General features: G+C 34.7%; 1 protein-coding gene across 8 annotated transcripts in view; it reads right to left on the reverse strand.

The window, feature by feature from the left end:
• Dgkb (diacylglycerol kinase beta) overlaps window positions 1-18503 on the reverse strand; it is a 624803-nt gene that overhangs the window by 482455 nt on the left and 123845 nt on the right. For all 8 annotated transcript variants that reach the window (XM_090332713.1, XM_090332719.1, XM_090332717.1 and 5 more), the window contains one exon: window positions 12150-12303. In XM_090332713.1, the coding sequence (XP_090188839.1) occupies window positions 12150-12303 (154 nt within the window). The remainder of the gene's footprint in view (window positions 1-12149; window positions 12304-18503) is intronic.

Raw genomic sequence — 18503 nt, forward strand, 5'->3', positions numbered from 1 at the left:
CAATATACATATATATCATCATTTTTGTGGGATATATATGTATATAATTACTTTTCTGAATTTTTATTAGAAAAAGAAGCAATATTTCTCTTCTTTGTTATCTAAATATGCATTCATTTTTCATACTTGTACATTTAAAATTCTTAGAGTTTACTTGTAAAAAATCCTACATCCAGTTCATATATTGGAAAACTAGACTCTTTCAAAATTGGACTCTTTCAAAAATAGAATTAGAGCCAAATTTGGAAGTTAAATAATTACTGTTTATAATTGTTTATAGGTTCCATAAAAAAGATAAACTATTTTCACAACTACTTCTAACAAACATTGTGGAACTTGTTTTGTCAATATTTTATGACTCAATTTTTAGAGACATTTAGTGTTCATAACAAACTTAAGAAAGGTATACAAATTTTTTTACATTCTGTCCTTCGTCGGGCACACCCTTCTCCATTTCTAATCCTATTTATATTTGGTGCAAGTGATGAACCTACATTAAACATTATTATTCAAACTCCAGTCTATATAAGATTACAATGTGCTGTATGAGTTTGAATCAGTGTATTAGCATTATGAGATACTGATCAATTTTACTGTCCTAACAATCTGTGTTCTGCTTAATTATCCTCCACTAGCAACTAATATATCATTTACCCCTTATTATGCCTCTTTCAAAATGAATGTGTGTACGTGTGTGTGTGTGTGTGTGTGTGTGTGTGTGTGTGTGTGTGTGTGTGCGTGCATACCAGTTCTGGGGCTTGAACTCAGACCCTGAGCTCTGTCCTTGAGCTTTTTTGCTCAAAACAAGAGCCCTATAACTTGAGTTACAGATCTACTTCTGGCTTTTAGGTAGTTAATTGGAGTTATTTCCTGTTCATGTGATCATTGAACCAAGAATCTCAGATCTCAGCCTGCTAAAGTGTCTGGTGGGAAGAGGCACAAGCAATAGGCAAAACTGTTTTCTGTTATTTTTTAAACATAAAATCACAGGAACTATAGCTTTTTTTGAAAATTTAATAATACACAATTATGAAATCTATGTCTTTTATTGGGTTGATCATTTCCTTTCACCGCTAACATTTCGTACTGTAGAAGTATTCCAGCTTATTCATTCATTCTCTGACTTTATTAAATTCTGAAGTGATAAATTGGAAAGTCTTCCTGTTCTTATAGCTCTCCCCAAGATCAGCCTACTTCCTCAGGCAATGAAAATGTTTCTTCATATTTTCATTTGGTTTCTTTTTGACAGCAGCCCTTAGGCCTCAATTGCTCATCAAACAAGTTATTTTGTACCTTTTCCCAGTCTTTAGAATATTTTACATTTTCTTATATAAGTTTGAAAAGGTTTTCCTATTATATTTTCACTGTGTTCCATTTTATTGCACTGATTACAAGTTCTTTAAAGAAGGTAGTTTAGTTAATTACTGAGTAGGACAGGAGATAACATATGGAAGATAAGAAAGTGCCATATAGTATGAGGCTAAATGAAAGGACCTCTAGGATATAGAAACAAAAGCCACATAATGAGTGATTGTTGTCCTTAATGTACTGTGTTATCTCTCATCTCTTTTGCTATCCCTTGATTATCTCATATTGTTCCCGTATCTTACTTTGTTATCTGATATATTGGATATATTTGTATTTGGTTATTTGAAATTGGATAGGGAAGGGGGGAAAACAAGATGAGAGGTAGGGGTAGGGGCGAGGGAAATGGGGACCAAGACATGAGAAAGGGTATCAACGTATGTGAATTAATGTACCTTCTATCTGGCAAATACAATGTAACCCTTCTATTAATTACAATAAAAATATATGAAAAAGTAAAGAAAGTGCAAGTCTGCTGTCATGGCTACCGCTTCCCAATTAGATGCTAAGTGGAACCCTACATTGCTCATCAACAGTAATATTCTCTGATGAAGAGGCTCAAAACTCTTATTTATTTCCCTTTTATAAGGAGAATTTTGCTCACTTAGTCACTGGTGAAATTCTGTGTAGAGGTGAAAGTGGATTTGAAGCAAGGCAAACACTAGATGTTTTTCCTTGTTTTGTTTGTTTGTTTTGTTTTGCTTTGCCTCTTTGTTACATTTAGTTCTAAGAGTGATGTGATCCATTGATATGCAATTTGCAAGCTCTCTCCTTTGCCTCAGGCTATACTATTTTAACTATTTTATCACACAACTGAAATCAGTGTGCACACATGCACACATCCATAGGTATCCCTATGGTTGTACAATGTACAACCAAGTACAAAACAAGGGTTAAATCAAAGATATTATTTCTATTAGTAATAAGTACTTTATACTTCAATAACATTTTTTCTGTTGCTAAAACATGTATATAAGTACACACAGATATGTGTATATGTATCTTTCAAATTTTTAAGAATCACATCAGTAAAATTTAATGTGCCTACTCTAGTTCTACTCTTCAAGCCATTACTTCAGTATAGAATCTCTTTTCTTAAAACAAGCTTAAAAGTTTTGTTCTAGAGTATAATCTTCAATTCTGCTGTCAAGGCTCAATTATTAGTAAGTAAGATTTGAATACACATTAAGTTATTACTGTACAGCAATTTGTTTCTTTCAAATGCATCCATTCTGATCATGAAAATGGTAGCATTATGTCTATTTCCCTTCACACCTTAAAATTAAATATAGAAAAGCTAATAACATGGAGCACATTAATAAACTGACAATAAAGCACTAGTAATTTATTTTTGTAGTAATTTATAGTATAATTTCTGCTATCCATTCAAATGGTCTTGTTGAGCCGTGTGGATAATGTAGAATAAAGACAGTTGATTTATTATGTAGGATTTTGATGATTCTTACACTTCTTAACCTTCCAACCATACTTGTCTTGGGAAAGCATTGTAATCATGATTCTTCTTTTTCAACAAATGGGGAGCAAAAAGATGCAGATTGAATTATATATCCAAAAAGAACGCAAAATGGAGGTTGCTTATCATGTGAGGACATGTGGTCCCCAACATGAGATGAGGGTCAGAAAAAAAAATTATCTGAGATCATGCACTGGGTTACATTTGCACAGACATGGGCAAGGAGAAAAAAACAAAAAACAAAAAAAACCTCCAAAGCAATTATAAGACCCAGAATTGAAATAGTACAGGTATTTGAAGTAATGTTCCAGGAACAGAACAACCTCCATAAAGGCACATTAACAGTCTCTGCCAGTATGTACGAACAGCACTTTTTCAATGTGGCCTTGACTCATGGGAGATAAGAACACTGGGTCAATGATTAAGGAAGCTTCTCCTCATGAGGCTAACTGGAGGGCCAGTAACTGAAGACAGGCCATAGAGTTTCAGCTTTGACCTCTCTTCAAAAGCAGTAAGTGATGAAAAGGCCTTAAGTATAGTCTGGTCGATTTAATCTTAGTAACCACATCAGTTCTTGACCACAGGACAAGATGGCATTGAGAATAGAATTTCTGCTTTAAGTTTTAATTAATTTAAATTTAAATGAATCCATGTGAGCAATACCTCTCAAACACATGCAGGAGGTAGGTGATTGAAGCATGATTCAGTCTGGGCATAGTAGTGCATAATCTCAGCTTTCAGGGAGCAGTGGTATAAATTTTGCAAGTTCAAGACCCCTCTGAGCTACCTTGGGACACGCTAATGAATAAACAACACATAAATGAACAAACAAAAATTTGGTTAAATTATTCTGTCACCTAAATCAAAAATTATAGGGCAAAATTTGGAATAATGACATATTAAAAAAGACAATGGCATTCAGGTTTTAAAAATTGTTATACAAAAAGAATTTCAAATAATACATCTTAAATTTAATTCAATTCTTTCAGATATTTCAGGAAAAAACCACTGGGGTCAATTTAACTTTAGGCTATCCATGCATACTAAAGCTTTGGGAATATAGTAGCTATATATACATGATGGTGATTGGAATTTATTGAACATTTAAAATACATCCAATTCTATTTTAAATAACATTATATTTTTCAGGATCACAAATCCAATAAGACGGATAGAATTACTAATCCCATTTCAATTTTTAAAATATGGACACAAAGACAAGTTGCACTGTTACAATTTGAAAGGCAGTCTAAACTAAACTCAGGGTTTTTGTTTTAACCGTAGTTCCATGAAGTTGGAAGAAGAAAAATAAACTGGCGCATCTATTTTCTAACTCTCAATAAATGACCTTTCCTTTAAGAGGTTCATTGATTATTTGGGAGGAAATTAGAAATCCTAACTGAAATTGGCAGGTCAAAATTTTAATTTTCTATACCTTGGGTCCAACTGTAACTTTACATGTTTGTGAGTGTGTTTATATGTGTGTGTAAATACACATGTACATTACCAGAAGTTCCTCAGAGTAAGAGTAAAATATATTATGAATGAGTAATCTTATCACTGACCTCTAATTTGAAAATACATACTGAGAATTGTCTTTATAAACATTAATCCACATCCACATTAAGTTAAAACCATATTATAGGAAATGAGAACAAAAAATTCAACTAAACAGATCTTTTTAAAATCACATTTCTGTAGAGCTTTTCTTCTAGTAGAGGTCAGCAAATATTGTACACGTTGAATGTCACGCTTGTGTCTAGCTTCTCTCGCACATTTTTCCAGCACTTCACATTTTAAATAATGCCATGGGTAATGCGGTCCTCTTCAGGGTACTGCACGTACTACTGCCTTTACTGAAATACCACAAATGGTTCACATTGTTAAATGTGAAAGCACACAATTTGTAAGAAAGTAGTATCATTTAATGTGTAATGTTCAAGGTAAAAATGAAAATATGTAAGAACTTTATTTTGGATGAGAAAAATACAAATAAGAAAATGTGGAAAACTGAAAGACAAATCTCTTTAATAATATTTAGGTAAAAAATAAAAAGAATCAGATAAGTATAGAATACTTAAAAAGCATGAAATAATTAAAATCTGAGGAGAACTCTTCCTCTATTGACAGCACTTTACAACCAATTTTCTCTGGTTGCAACCATAAAGTCTTTACAAGTGTAAATTATTTGTAAATTTCAGAAGTTACTACTACTAATAGTTTCAAGTGTGAATTTTATAATACTGTGGTAGGTCTAAGATGTATAAGGACTAATTTAAACATAAATCAGATAACCTATAAATGTTTTCAGCCCCATTTGTGCATTGGTATGTAGTTGTCATCAGTTAATACTGACATTAAAAATGTGCAAATATACTTTAAATATTGGCTAAAAGCCAGAAATTTTTAGGCCTTGTTGTCATACAAACCTAATAGTTCATTTGGTTTCTGTTTAAAGGATCCTGTCGGCCCTGGTTTAAAGTATGGAAACTGAAGGAGCTTGTTAGACAATAAAAATCTATCAAGCTGCATCTCATTTAAACACACAGACACACATACACACAGACCCACCCACCCCCCCCCACACATTTGTATCCTCAAGTCAGTCCTTTCAAGTGCAGTCTCTTTCTCAGAACAATTAGTAAAATATATTTCTTAGTAACAATATTCTAAAATTATTTGAGAAAAAAAAACACATTTCCCCAAATGTTGAACAACCTTATGTCCATATGTTCTTAGTTCCCTAATCTTCTTATGGACAAAGTGGAAGATTTAATCTGATTCTGTTCAAAAAAAAATTCTTGGTGGTATGATTGGTTTCAGGGAAAGCATGGTATTGATGGTTATTAATCTGCCTAATTTAATGAACAACACAAATCAAGTATGTATATCCTTCCATCTGATGAGCAGAAGAAAGATTGAAAAATAAAGATAAAATGATTCTTTCAATGATAATTTTTGTTATTCCCAATCTTAAATATCTTTAAGGCCTTTTCTCCCCTCTTCAAAATAGCCTTCCCATCACTGGAGATGCAATTATTTTCTGGCTTAGAAACTTCTAAGCGTTCCCTATTTTTTTTTCTGGTTGGACTTCATAACTTTAGCATGACAAGCAAAACTCTTCCCCACAGGGTCTTGGCTCCATCTCTCACTCTTCTCCTGCTGCTCTGCTGTCAAGTCATCTACATCAGGCCAGCTGGAGTCAAAACAGATCAGACTGCTTAGCACTCCTAAGTGTGCCTTCCCCAAGCCTGGTGAAGTCTTTGGGACTGAGACTCTATCAGGCCCTTTCTACCCCTTTCTCTAGCGCCCATGTCCAAACCTAGAGGGTCATGACCTTCACCTGCCCTGGTACTGGCAGTAATGATTTCCTTGTTACCTCTCTCAGCATTCAAATGAGAAACTCAGAGGCAGTCATTGCAGACTCCATTTCCACTTCCTTTCTCCTTTACCTATTTTTGCCAGTTTTCATTACCATCTGATTGGCTAAACATATTATTTTTTCTGCATCTGTTTGTATCTCATGACTAGAAATGTGTTATATCTTTTCACATGACTCTCAAAGATCCATGTGATAAAGGCTTCAACCCCAGGATGGCACTATTGGTCTATTGGTATTAGAATCTCTCTCTCTCTCTCTCTCTCTCTCTCTCTCTCTCTCTCTCTCTCTCTCTCTCTCTCTCTCTCTCTCTCTCTCACACACACACACACACACACACACACACACACACAGAGGGTGAGACAAGCAGGCTCTCATTTAAGCAAGGCAGGTTGAAATTTTAATGTTGGACCTGAAAATGGTTTGCAGTGGGGTGGTGGGAAGGAGACAACAGAGCATGAGAAATGCAGGCACGTTCTGTAACCTGCATTCTGTACTTCATGGTGTAGATTGAGATGCTGTCATCTTAAGCGCTCTTTTCAGGTCACTCCAGAAGAGGGTGTCTAGGAAAACTGGTGATAAGGAGTAACAGAGAGCATTGTGTAATTAAATCAGTAGAAATCAGTGAAGGGAAGGAGGGAGTAAAACTTTAGCATGTGGTAAATAGTCAGTAGCCTTTGGATACAATAAGATTAATATCTTATGAGCTCTGGAGAGAGTATGCTCCATCTGGTATACAGTAAGTGTGAATTCTTTGTGAGCTGAAAAAACTTGATGAGTTGTATAAGGAGTCCTGAAGGAATTTTATATCTGAATGTCTATTTTTTAATAGGATGTGAAAATTTTCATGTGTGTGAAGACTAGGTGGAAAAATGAAAAAGAAATGAACCTTGCAAATTTGAATGAAATAGATCTAAAGGGCAATATCAACAGTAATGATTTATGCACAACCTATGCTTTGCACTGAAGAAGTGTTAAAGCAATACAAACACTGGGAATTTGAAATTTGTGTATTAGGAACTTGTAGCGACAGCAATCTGCATGCTTATGACAGCACAATATCAAGTCATAGCTGGGAGTTCGGGGTCTCCTGATAGAAAAAAAAATTAATATCTCTAAAAAGAATAATTCAGGGACCGGGAGTTTGGCCTAGTGGTAGAGTGCTTGCCTAGCATGCATGAAGGACTGGGTTCATTCCTTGATTCCACTTACATAGAAAAAAGCCCGAAGTGGAGCTGAGGCTCAAGTGGTAGAACTCTAGCCTTGAGAAAGTCTAAGGACAGTGCTCAGGCCCTGAGCTCAAGCCTGGGACTGGCAATAACAAACAAACAAATAAACAGATAAATAAATAAATGAATAATTCAAATAATACCCTCAGGATGAAAGATAAGAAGTTGGTCAGTGGAGCCAGGGTCTAGTGGCTCATAGCCATAATCTTAGCCACTGAGGAGGCAGCACTTTGGTATATCATGATTGAAAATTAGCCTCCATAAAAGAGTTCAGCAGACTCCAATAAGTAGCAAGAAGCAGGGCTGGAGGCGTGGCTCAAGTGGCCAGCTGAGTACATCTTTTGAGCATGTGGCCAACCATGACTCAAAAAAGAAAAAGTTGGTCTTCAGATCCTCACAGAAATACATTTAGAGGTCTGCCATTCATAATGACCAAAAGTAGCATCAGAAAGATGAATAGGTATTATAATAAAAATATCTTAAAATATTTGAAATCCAAGATGAGAAAAAAAGGATTTATCATCTTTTATTTAAATAAGCAGTGAGAGGACATCATGTTGCAATAAATATTACACAAAAGTAATTTCATTTCATAAATTGTATAATTAGATATTCCAAGTCAAACAAAGCACAGCTACATACAAGTGCACACATATTCACAAACCTGAGATCTATTTATACTCTTAAGCAGTATGGCAGTTCCTCAAAACACTAAACATAGAGCTCCCCTATGACCCAGCAATTCCACTACTTGGCATTTACACAATCGTCCAGAAACAAGGAAATACTAAATCCATTAGCACAACAATGTTCATTGAAGCACTGTTTACCATACGAAGATATGGAACCAACCCGGATGCCCCTCAGTTGATGAGTGGATCAACAAGATGTGGTATTTACACACAATGGAATTCTATGCTGCTGTCAGAAAGAACGACATCGCCTCATTTGTAAGGAAATGGAAAGACTTAGAAAAAATCCTATTAAGTGAAGTTAGCCAGACTCAAAGGAACATAGGCTCAATGGTTTCCCTCATTTGTCATAATCAGTAAAAACCTTGGACTCTCCTAGCAGAGATTTACAATAGAGCAAAACCTAGATACATAAGGCCATATAGAATGATGCTAAATGAAAGGACCTCAAGGATAGAGAAACAAAAGCCATATTATGAGTGATTATTGTCCTTAATGTACTGTTATCTCTCATCTCTTTTGCTGTCCCTTGATTATTTTATATTGTTACAGTATTTCACCTTGTTATCTGATATATTGTATATATGCTTACTTGGTTATTTGAAATTGGATAGGGAAGCGGGGAAAAAGAAGATGAGGGGTGGGGTTGGGGGAAGGGAAATGGGGACCAAGACATGAGAAAGGGTATCAATGTTTGTGAAGTAATGCACCTTCTGTCTGGTGAATATAATGTAACCCTTCTATTAATTACAATAAAAATATGGAAAAAAGTTTTATTTTAGCAACATTAAATATTTTATTTAATTTATATCTTCTATGTTTATTAAGGGCCATTTTAATGACAGCAGTGGCCTTTCACCATGACAAGATTTCCTTCTGTTAGGAAACTCTTCTTTTACTGTTGATATACATAAAAATGAGTAACTACCCTATTTCTGCTGGAATTGTTATGATGAGATATGATGAACTCCAACAAGGGATTTACAAATTATATTATAGTATCTTTCTGTAAGAAGACATCTGAGATTTTTCAGGCTTGAATAAATAAAGGATTATTATTAAGCAAAAATCTTGGAATAGCAAGAAACATTTATTTTTATAGTAACTTATTCAAGGAAACCTCAGTCCTTGAATTGTATTTCTTGTTCCTTGTTCTTCTCCAAGTATTTGGAGAAGAATATGTGGTAGAAATAGCCCTGAGAAGGACACTATCTACATAGCTCTCCAAGAAGAAGCCAATCTTTGAAAACAAATGAGAGTTAATTTATTCCTGCTATGTAAGGGTTACATAGTCTTTATCCTTTTCAGATAGATCTGTGTAGAATATGAATTTGTACCAAAAGTTTCTTGTTTTATTTTTCAGATTTTTGACATCCGATTTGACATCAACTCTTGGTAAAGCTGACAAATAATATTTAGTATTTACTACATTTTCCTAGAAGGTTAAGTCTAGATTTAATCCCTTAACAAATCATCAACTTATTGAAATCATCCTTCTTTCTTTCCTGATACAAACATATTTGTCTGGCATGGACAATTACTCTCTTGTTTTAAAAAGGCAATGTATTTCATCATTAAAAGTTAAATAAAATTGGGCTGGGAGTTTGGCCTAGTGGTAGAGTGCTTGCCTAGCAGGCACGAAGACCCAGGTTTGATTCTTCAGTACCACATAAATATTAAAAAGCTGAAAGTGGTGCTTTGGCTCAAGTGGTAGAGCTCTAGCCTTGAGAAAGTCCAAGGACAGTGTTCAGGCCCTGAGCTCAAAAAAAATAGGATTGGCAAAAAGTTAAATAAATGACCATTTTGTTATTTATAAAATTTAAAGTATACACGGTCAATTATAGTGTGAGGAGAAAATAAGTATGTTTGAATATCTCAACCAGTATAAGGAATTGTCATATCAAATTGTTCAGAATAGGACCAGATATTGAATCTCATTCAGATAAAAAGTGCAATGTGATGAGCCCAATGAAGATGTGACTTAAAGAGAATTACTAAAAGAATTTTTAAAAAATTATGGGAAGAGATAAAGTATAATCAACATGCAAACATTTTATATATTTAATTGTTAGCACATAGAAGCTTGATTCTTAAAAAGCTTAAGATGGCTCTTGTGAAAACAGGTTAACATCATGAAAAGAGGGGAAGCAGAGCAACAGCAGATCACCTATACTTGTCTTTGGTTTGCCCACCTATTTCTTTATTGTAATCTCAGAAGCCTTTTTCTAGGTGGGGTGGCATTTACTAAGACTCCCCTTGCCTTTTTGCCAGCATCTCTGAGGCTGTTAGGAAGATTTTCCTCTGATTTATACATTTTAAGTCACAGATCTCTCCTACAACTCCTAAACTCTTTTGAAAAGATTTGTGTAGACAAAATGCTTTACATGAAGACAGTAAGATACTCTTTCTCTCCATGTGAAGTTTCTGAGAGGCCACCAACATGACATTACATGACATGGAAATAGAAACACAAATACAATTATCTAGTTCTCAATGAAAGTAGACATTAAGGATATTTGCAAAATTGGAAAACAATGCCATACTTAAGATACTCAGGAAGGAGTTTTGATGGCCAAAAGACTGCTGAGATCAAAAAGTGAAAAACTCAAGATGGAGTTTGGCCTAATATGTATGAAGACCCAGGTTCAATTCCTCGGTGCCACATACATAAAAAAAAGCCAGAAGTGGTACTGTGCCAATCCTGGGGCTTGAACTCAGGGCCCGAGCACTGTCCTTGGGATTTCTCGAGGCTAGAGCTCTAGCACTTGAGCCATAGCCCTACTTCCCTCTTTTTCTTTGCATGTGGTACCAAGGAATCGAACCTGAGTCTTCATGTTCTAATCTTGAGAAAACACAAGGACAGTGCGCAAGCCCTGAGTTCAAACCCCAGAACTGTCCAAAAAATGTGAAAAGCTCTGCTGTAACATAGACATTTCTTCATTTGTGTTCAGGAATATACAGGGTGCTAGATAGAGAAGGGAGGACCAGGGAAATAAGAGATTCCTGAGGGTCATCTGGCTCTTCCAGTTGCAGCCAAGCATCCCATCAAGGTAGCAAATGGTTGCCGTTTCAACTCCCACTCACAATTCACTGTAGCAAAAATCTAGTGGGCTTCCTGCTAGGTTTTCAGCAACGGATCACCTGATATACCTTCACAAAAAAGTCTGACATCCAGGCTTTTCACTGGAAGCAAGTCAGGATTTACCTTTTTCACCCAAGATAGGGCAAGCTCTGTCAGGCAAGGTTTTCATCCAAGAACTGAGTCCCAACTGAAGGAGGTCCATTTCCCAGATCCTTCAATATTGATGATCAAATGTTTCTGGTCACTCTGCCTACCTTTCCTTATACATACTCCCTTTGTTCCATCGGGCAGTGTCCTCAGTCTCTTTTCTGTACTACATTCTGTTGGTAATGTAGTGAAATTACTATTTTCCTGGTTCTTCAGAGTTTGGTACAATAGGCATTCACATTATTTATACATCTATAGAAAGCATTCATAATGAAATAGCCATCTATATACATTCAAACTTTAATGGTTGATAGAAAAATCAAAACTAACCTGAGGTTTCCAATCTAAAAATGAGAGTAGTATAACCTACTCTAAATATTATATGTTCTAAATTAATGTGTGACATGACTACATTTTCAAATAAATAGTTCCTAATATTTGGACAGTGATTTTCAAAAGAATACTTCTTTGAAATCTGCAGAAGTATCTTAAAATTATTGCGTGCAGGACATGGACTTCAAAGTCAGGTGACGCATGCTAATAAAACTTTATGTGATATATGACTGTTATTATATTGGAAATATTTTAAACAACTTGCACAGGAATGATATGGAAGCTATGAAAGTATTATACTGATAAGAAAGACAATTTTTAATTATATTGTCATTTCTTCTTTATGACAAATTGTTAATGATTTAGTTTTTGAGGTTTTTTTACTATATATATGTGTGTGTGTATATATATGTATATATATATATATATATAACACAAATATACTTACCCCCTGAAAGGAGAGCTGGTTTACTCTTTACCATTGGGCTGGAATGGGGGAACTTGTTGCTAAATGACATGAACAAGTGGGCGGTGAAATCATCAGGAAGCTCGGCTTCCAGGAATGTCTTCATAAATAGCTTGAAACCTTCAAAATCTATTGTCTGGAAAACAACAATACGTAAACATGTATTTTAAGATGGTTTCTCATGTTAGGATTTTGTGTAGCACTTAAAATCAGTAGTGGTAAGAATTATCACAGACACTTCAACCTTTCCAAAACAAAAGAATCCACAGGGACAAATGTGTCAGAAAGTTCTGTACTAGTACTGACCATGAGATGTAGGTTTCAATTCTGATGGTAAAACAGGAAATGGAGATTTCTGATGAGGTATTCCTGTCAGTACAGTATGTAGATGACCTGAGACATTTTTGAATCTTTGGAATCTTCTAGTAATTGTGACTGTCATTCTGCGTCTAAGATGTGATGAATAATCAGGTACCTGGCTAAAAAGCCAATCTATGTTCACGCATTCACAAAAGAGGCACACAGAAAAAAGGGATTTCTCATCTCCTTTCCTGCTCTATAGTGGTGATTACCTAATTACTTGGGATGCTGAGATCTGAGAATCATAGTTCAAAACCAGACAGGGCCAGGAAGGTACTTAAGACACCAATTAACCGGAGGGGGAAAAAAGGAAAAATGCCAGATGTGGAGAGGGTGCTTAAGTGGTGGACCACTAGCTTTGAGTAAGAAAGCTCAAGGACAGCATACAGGTCCTGAATTCAAAGCCCAGAACTAGCACACATACACACGTGGGTTGCGTGCACATGCGTGCTCAAACACACACATACACACACACACACACACACACACGTATCAATAATGCTTCAACTACTTAGTAATATAAATTGCTAAAAACATCATCAAACCTCATTGCAGTCTTTTAAGGAAACATACACTCTCACATCCTTCTTCACTACAGTGCTATCTTGGAAATCACTGGTAAAATTGAGTCGAGAATCCACCTTGGAACCTCAGTTTCAGTAAGTTTTCTCAGAAGCCACTACAGAGTTCCCTTTTCTTTTCACACACTGCCTGGAAATTGAGGATAAGGGTGCCAAGAATTTGTGGACAAAGGGCAGGGAATATTATCATTTTTAGATCTGATGAAAACACTTAGAACCAAAGAAACAGCAATGTACAGTGTTTCTGAGAAATGGATAAGGATAATGTAGAAGACAAGACCTAGAAGTGTCATAGCTCCTGTACATTTGAAAGGATGAGCAAATCTACTGACAATAAGGTGGAACAAAACTGTATATGTCAAGAGCAACAGAGGCAGAGGAAAGATGAGCATGATAGAAAGACCTTATAAGGCTGTTCCCCCCCGCCCTGCTCACAGTTTAATGTACTGAGATGAAGCTAAAAATAGGACAAAAGTGAAATTTGGCAGGCTGATGTTTTCAATTTTTCTCAAATTCCTGGCAAGAGAAGAATGTAATTAATTCACTAAACTGTTATTTTTAAAATGAAAAAAAGTTAACTTTTCCTATGTGATGCATTGGAGGGAGGTAGCAGAAGATGACTAACTCTTATTATCAATATTTATTATTATTGCCATTATTATCATATTATTTTGGATAAGCCTAAAGAGGAATATATTATTCAAGGCCATGAATGGAAAAAGTTAATTATGAAAGATTGTCCCATGTGTTAAGTGTGTCTATACACATATATATATATGTATATATACATATATGTATATATGTGTGCATATGTATTACATATCCATATATGCATATATCTGTGTTAATCACCTATAAACAGGTATAGGTATGTATGCAAACATGATATGAACACACAGCTATAATGATTTTTAACTTAATCTCAAGCAAAAGCAAAAGAGCCTAAAACTTCTCTTTATTAATAATTCTTAGATTCTGCCTACACTTCAGCTTGACATTTGCAGTTTAGTTTAGTTTTGCTCATTCATTCTAAGATTTCAGACATTATATTTGCGGCAGTAAGGAAAACATCATTTTGTCTTCATTCAATAACACATCACCATCTCAAAATAATATACAACCTACTACAAAATTAAAACCTATGAGTCATATGACCAACAGTTGTGCATAAGTAAAGTACTTTCAAAAAGAAGTTAGAATTGGGCACTGAAGAGTCACACCTGAAATCTGAGGATTTGAACTCAAAGCCAGACAAGTAAGGTGAATCTGAGAAACTGTTATCTCCAAATAAGCAGTAAGAATCTAGACCCAGAAGCATCATTCAAGTGGTAGAGCATCAACAATGAGTCCAGAAATCAATCAAAAGCCTAATGTTCATATTTAAAGTCCTAGGGCCAGCAGCAGCAATAGCAACAACAATCAAAAGCTATGCATTACACTGAATGTAATCAACATTTCAAAATACAAAGATATGACCAACAGCCAGGCAAATGTTCCAATTAAAAGTAACTTTTTCAAGGATATGATTGTTGTTCTTAATAAACTGTGCCATTTCTCTTCTCTTTTTTGCTGTTTGGTTAATCTCATGTTGTCACAATATATGAGTTTGTTACCTGGCATATTGTATATATGTTTATTTGTTAATTTGAAATAGGAAAGGGAAGGGGGAAAACAAGATGAGGGGTGGGGGTGGGGGAAGGGAAATGGGGACAAAAACATGAGAAGGGGTATCAATGTGTGAGAAATAATGAGCCTACTATCTGGCGAATATAACTGTAACCCTTCTATACATTACAATAAAAAAAGAAAAACTCATGCGAGATGTAAACACCATTAAAAAGAGTTCACACTGAAAAAAAAGTAACTTATCAATAGTATTCTTTTTTAAGCATATTAAGCAAAGATAATCCATACTCAGTTGAGTGAATAGCTAGTATTGGTAGATAATCTTTAACATGTGTGAAGTTCCTGGTAAAACTAGGGGTTGATTTTATTATAGATTATATGAAGTCTATGGGACAAAAAATTATATATGTATATATATATATATATAATCAGGGTAGTTAACATGTCATGAATAGTATGGCTTCATTCTGCGAAGTCTCTGATAGTCGAAATTCTGTTCAGTATATATAAATAATTAGGGGCATAGTCTTTGAAGTCAGACTAGTTGCATCAGCTCATGAATCCAGGACTAGCTATAGATACACCATTTTCTCTCAAGGAAAATTTTAATCTATAAAATGAAAATAACAGTACTAAGAGGTAGCTCTTGGCCTTAAAGGAAGATTAGAACATTCAGTATTTTTAAGGCATGAGAAATGGGATCCAATTAGTCAAGTAAATATAAACCAGGTTTATATAATTATAATCAGATTAAATATTCAGAAATTCAAATAATATTGAAAAAATATTCTTAAATTGTCATAAATATTTCCATTTGTATTTCATAAGCATTATGTCCTTATTTAGAGAGCTGGTAATGGTTCAGTTAAGACTCCAATGTATATCCTACAAAATTAAAAGTGTGAGGGAAAGTGGGTAGAAAAGGTTTGTATTCATAAACTGATTTGTTAACTGACAACTCCTTTGTACAACTATTTAAAGATATTAAACAGATGTGTAAATAAATAAAAACATTACAACATTAAGCAAAAATCTGACCTAGAAAGGAAAAAGGGCTGGATGTTGTCAGATATTTCACAATTGGCCTCTTTTTATAGAATAATGATACTTTGAAGAAATTATCATGAGTTTGATAAAGTAAAGCAATAATAAAAAACCCCACAGATGTGCACACAAAACTAAATTCAGATTCTATTACTTTCATTTGGACCCTAAGAGACCTAGAGTAAGCAAGTTAGATTATGTTGTTTAGGTTTTACAGAGAACACAGGCCACTTATATATACCTTACAGGAGTCTTCCTACCCAGTAAGATCCATATTAAACTGAGCACCTACAATAAAATGATTAAAACCAAAAAATACCAACTGAGAGAAAAAAATGCTTACTGTCCAATTAGCAAACAGTACTATTCTTCTATATTGTTCTGTGTCTTCCTAAGAGTCCCTTTTCAACGCTTAGACTCTCTGAACTTCTGCAAGTATCAAAATACTCAGCAAACAACTCATTTAGCACTATTTTCTGACTGCTCTACCTAGACCTTCATTCCCTCCCCAAGAAGTGAAATATGAGAACAAAATTTCTGGTTTGTTGTCTAAATGTATAAAATTGATGTAAAGCATTTTCTAGATGTTTGAACATATAACATGCAAAACAACAAAATAATGAAAGGGAGCACTGTCAAGTAAGACAGATTTTTTTCATGATAATTTTACTTTTTATTAGCACAGAAGACTATGAAGTTCAAAGAATATTCTCAAATCAGAATTTCAGATTTGTTTTGTCTCAGATATTTGTCTGTGATTTTTCTGTATTACAAAACATTGACATTTACTAATTTCAGGAAGCAAGAATTTAAAACTAGAGAGTTAACATTAAAGAAAAGTCTATTCCAGAGAGAAAAATGGAATCAGTATTTCTTCAAGTCTTCAATAACTTCTAGGAGATGATATGATATTATTTATTGCTAAAATGTTGACAGAGTGAATGTGTTCCATCTTCTCCACTGCCTTCGTGGCAGCAAATCCTTCTCTTTTATTTTCTGTTGTTATATGTGATTACAAGGTTTTAAAGCTATCATTTTTCATAGTCAACAATTAACTAACTTGCCTAATGAGAAACTTACTCTTCAATTCCTTTTCTGAATATCCCATGTCCCTTTTTATTTTCCTTCATAAAAGATATATGGTATTCAAATGATTAAATAAATGATGTCAATAAATGATTGAGGTCTTGGACTTACATATTTTCCTCATGTCAGAGCTTAATTAATTTTTCTTTTAAATTTGAGTATGAGCTCCTACTGCTAATATTGAAAGGCTGTGACCTTTAAATAAAATGAGATCATTTACATATTTATTAATAAACAACTAATGAGAAAAATTGGGTGAAATGTAATTGAATGGATATTCAAAAATGGAAGAAGCTGAAAACGCAAATACATATGCACACCTACAGTATTTAAAATTGAAAAGTTGCCTTTCAAGTTTGTTCTTTAAGAAATAACCACAAACTAGTTAGGGAGAGTTAATCTGGAAAACAAAAACAAAAAGAATAAAACACTAAGGGAGTAACTAAAATGTTGTTACCAAGTCAAGCAAGGTGTAATTGTAGCTACTCAGGAGGGTGAGATCTTAGAATTGCTGTTCAAAGCCAGACTGTGCACTAAAGTAAGTGAGACTTATTGCTAATTAACCAATAGAAAACAAGAAGTGGGGCTGTGGCTCAAGGGGTAGAGCAGTAGCCTTGAGCTGAAGAGCTCAGGGACAGCGCCGAAGACCAGAGTTCAAGCCATGGCGCGCACACACACACACACACACACACACACACACACACACACACACACAAATAATAATAACAATAAAATGTTGCCAACAAGTTGGTATAAATTCAAGACACCTGTCTCTATTTTCATTACTATATTTGATCATCTGTACCCTTTGTTTTTACATCCTCTGTAATGCTAAAGGAATGACACTAGTATTTATCTGAGTAGGTTTAAAGTGAATGAAAATGCATGTAATTCCTTTGACTTCATCTGTCTTCTTTCGGCAGATTTGGACTGGGGACTCCCTCATATGTAGCAAATGTCCTACCCTGAAGCAGGTGGCATTACATGTGTTGGTGTAAAGCTGTTATTGGAACACGCCATGTTACTCCCACTAGGGAATTTTAGTTTTAAAGAAAAGAATAAAAAAAGAAAACAAACGAAAAGACTGTATGGATCACATCAGATGAGATTAAGTCCAGTGCAAAAAAAATGTATATAATATAGGCATGGAGAATTCAGTGTTAAATCTGATAATCATAAAATAAAGAAGTGTGTTTTCAGTACCGATTTAAAGATGATGAGGGACTCCAGGTATTTGGAGGAAGAACTTACAGAAAGAATAAACAGCTAGTGCCAAGGCTATCCCTAAGTTGAACGCATGCTTGAAGAGGAATGTTTTAAAACACACTATCTAGGGTCCATTAGCAGATACAGACTAGATCACAAAGGAAGGCAGATTTAATAGTAGAGATAAGTCAAACTATATTTTGGTTCATGTGAGGACTTGGAAAGATCATGTAGGATACTGGGTCAGCAGAGACCTACAGCTTCAGCACAGGGTGAGGTGAAAGTCATTGGGAAAATGCAGTGGAAAATCAAGTAATGTTACCTCAATCATTTTAGTAGATTCATACAATCATAAAAACACTACTTGGTATAGGAGAGTCATTAACAAATTCTATTTTTGTGAAAAACCTTTCTGCCTTTTAAAAGGCATTTA

Source organism: Megascapheus bottae, chromosome 5 (genome assembly GCF_031878675.1).
Source record: "Megascapheus bottae isolate mThoBot1 chromosome 5, mThoBot2.hap1, whole genome shotgun sequence".
Classification (NCBI taxonomy): domain Eukaryota; kingdom Metazoa; phylum Chordata; class Mammalia; order Rodentia; family Geomyidae; genus Megascapheus; species Megascapheus bottae.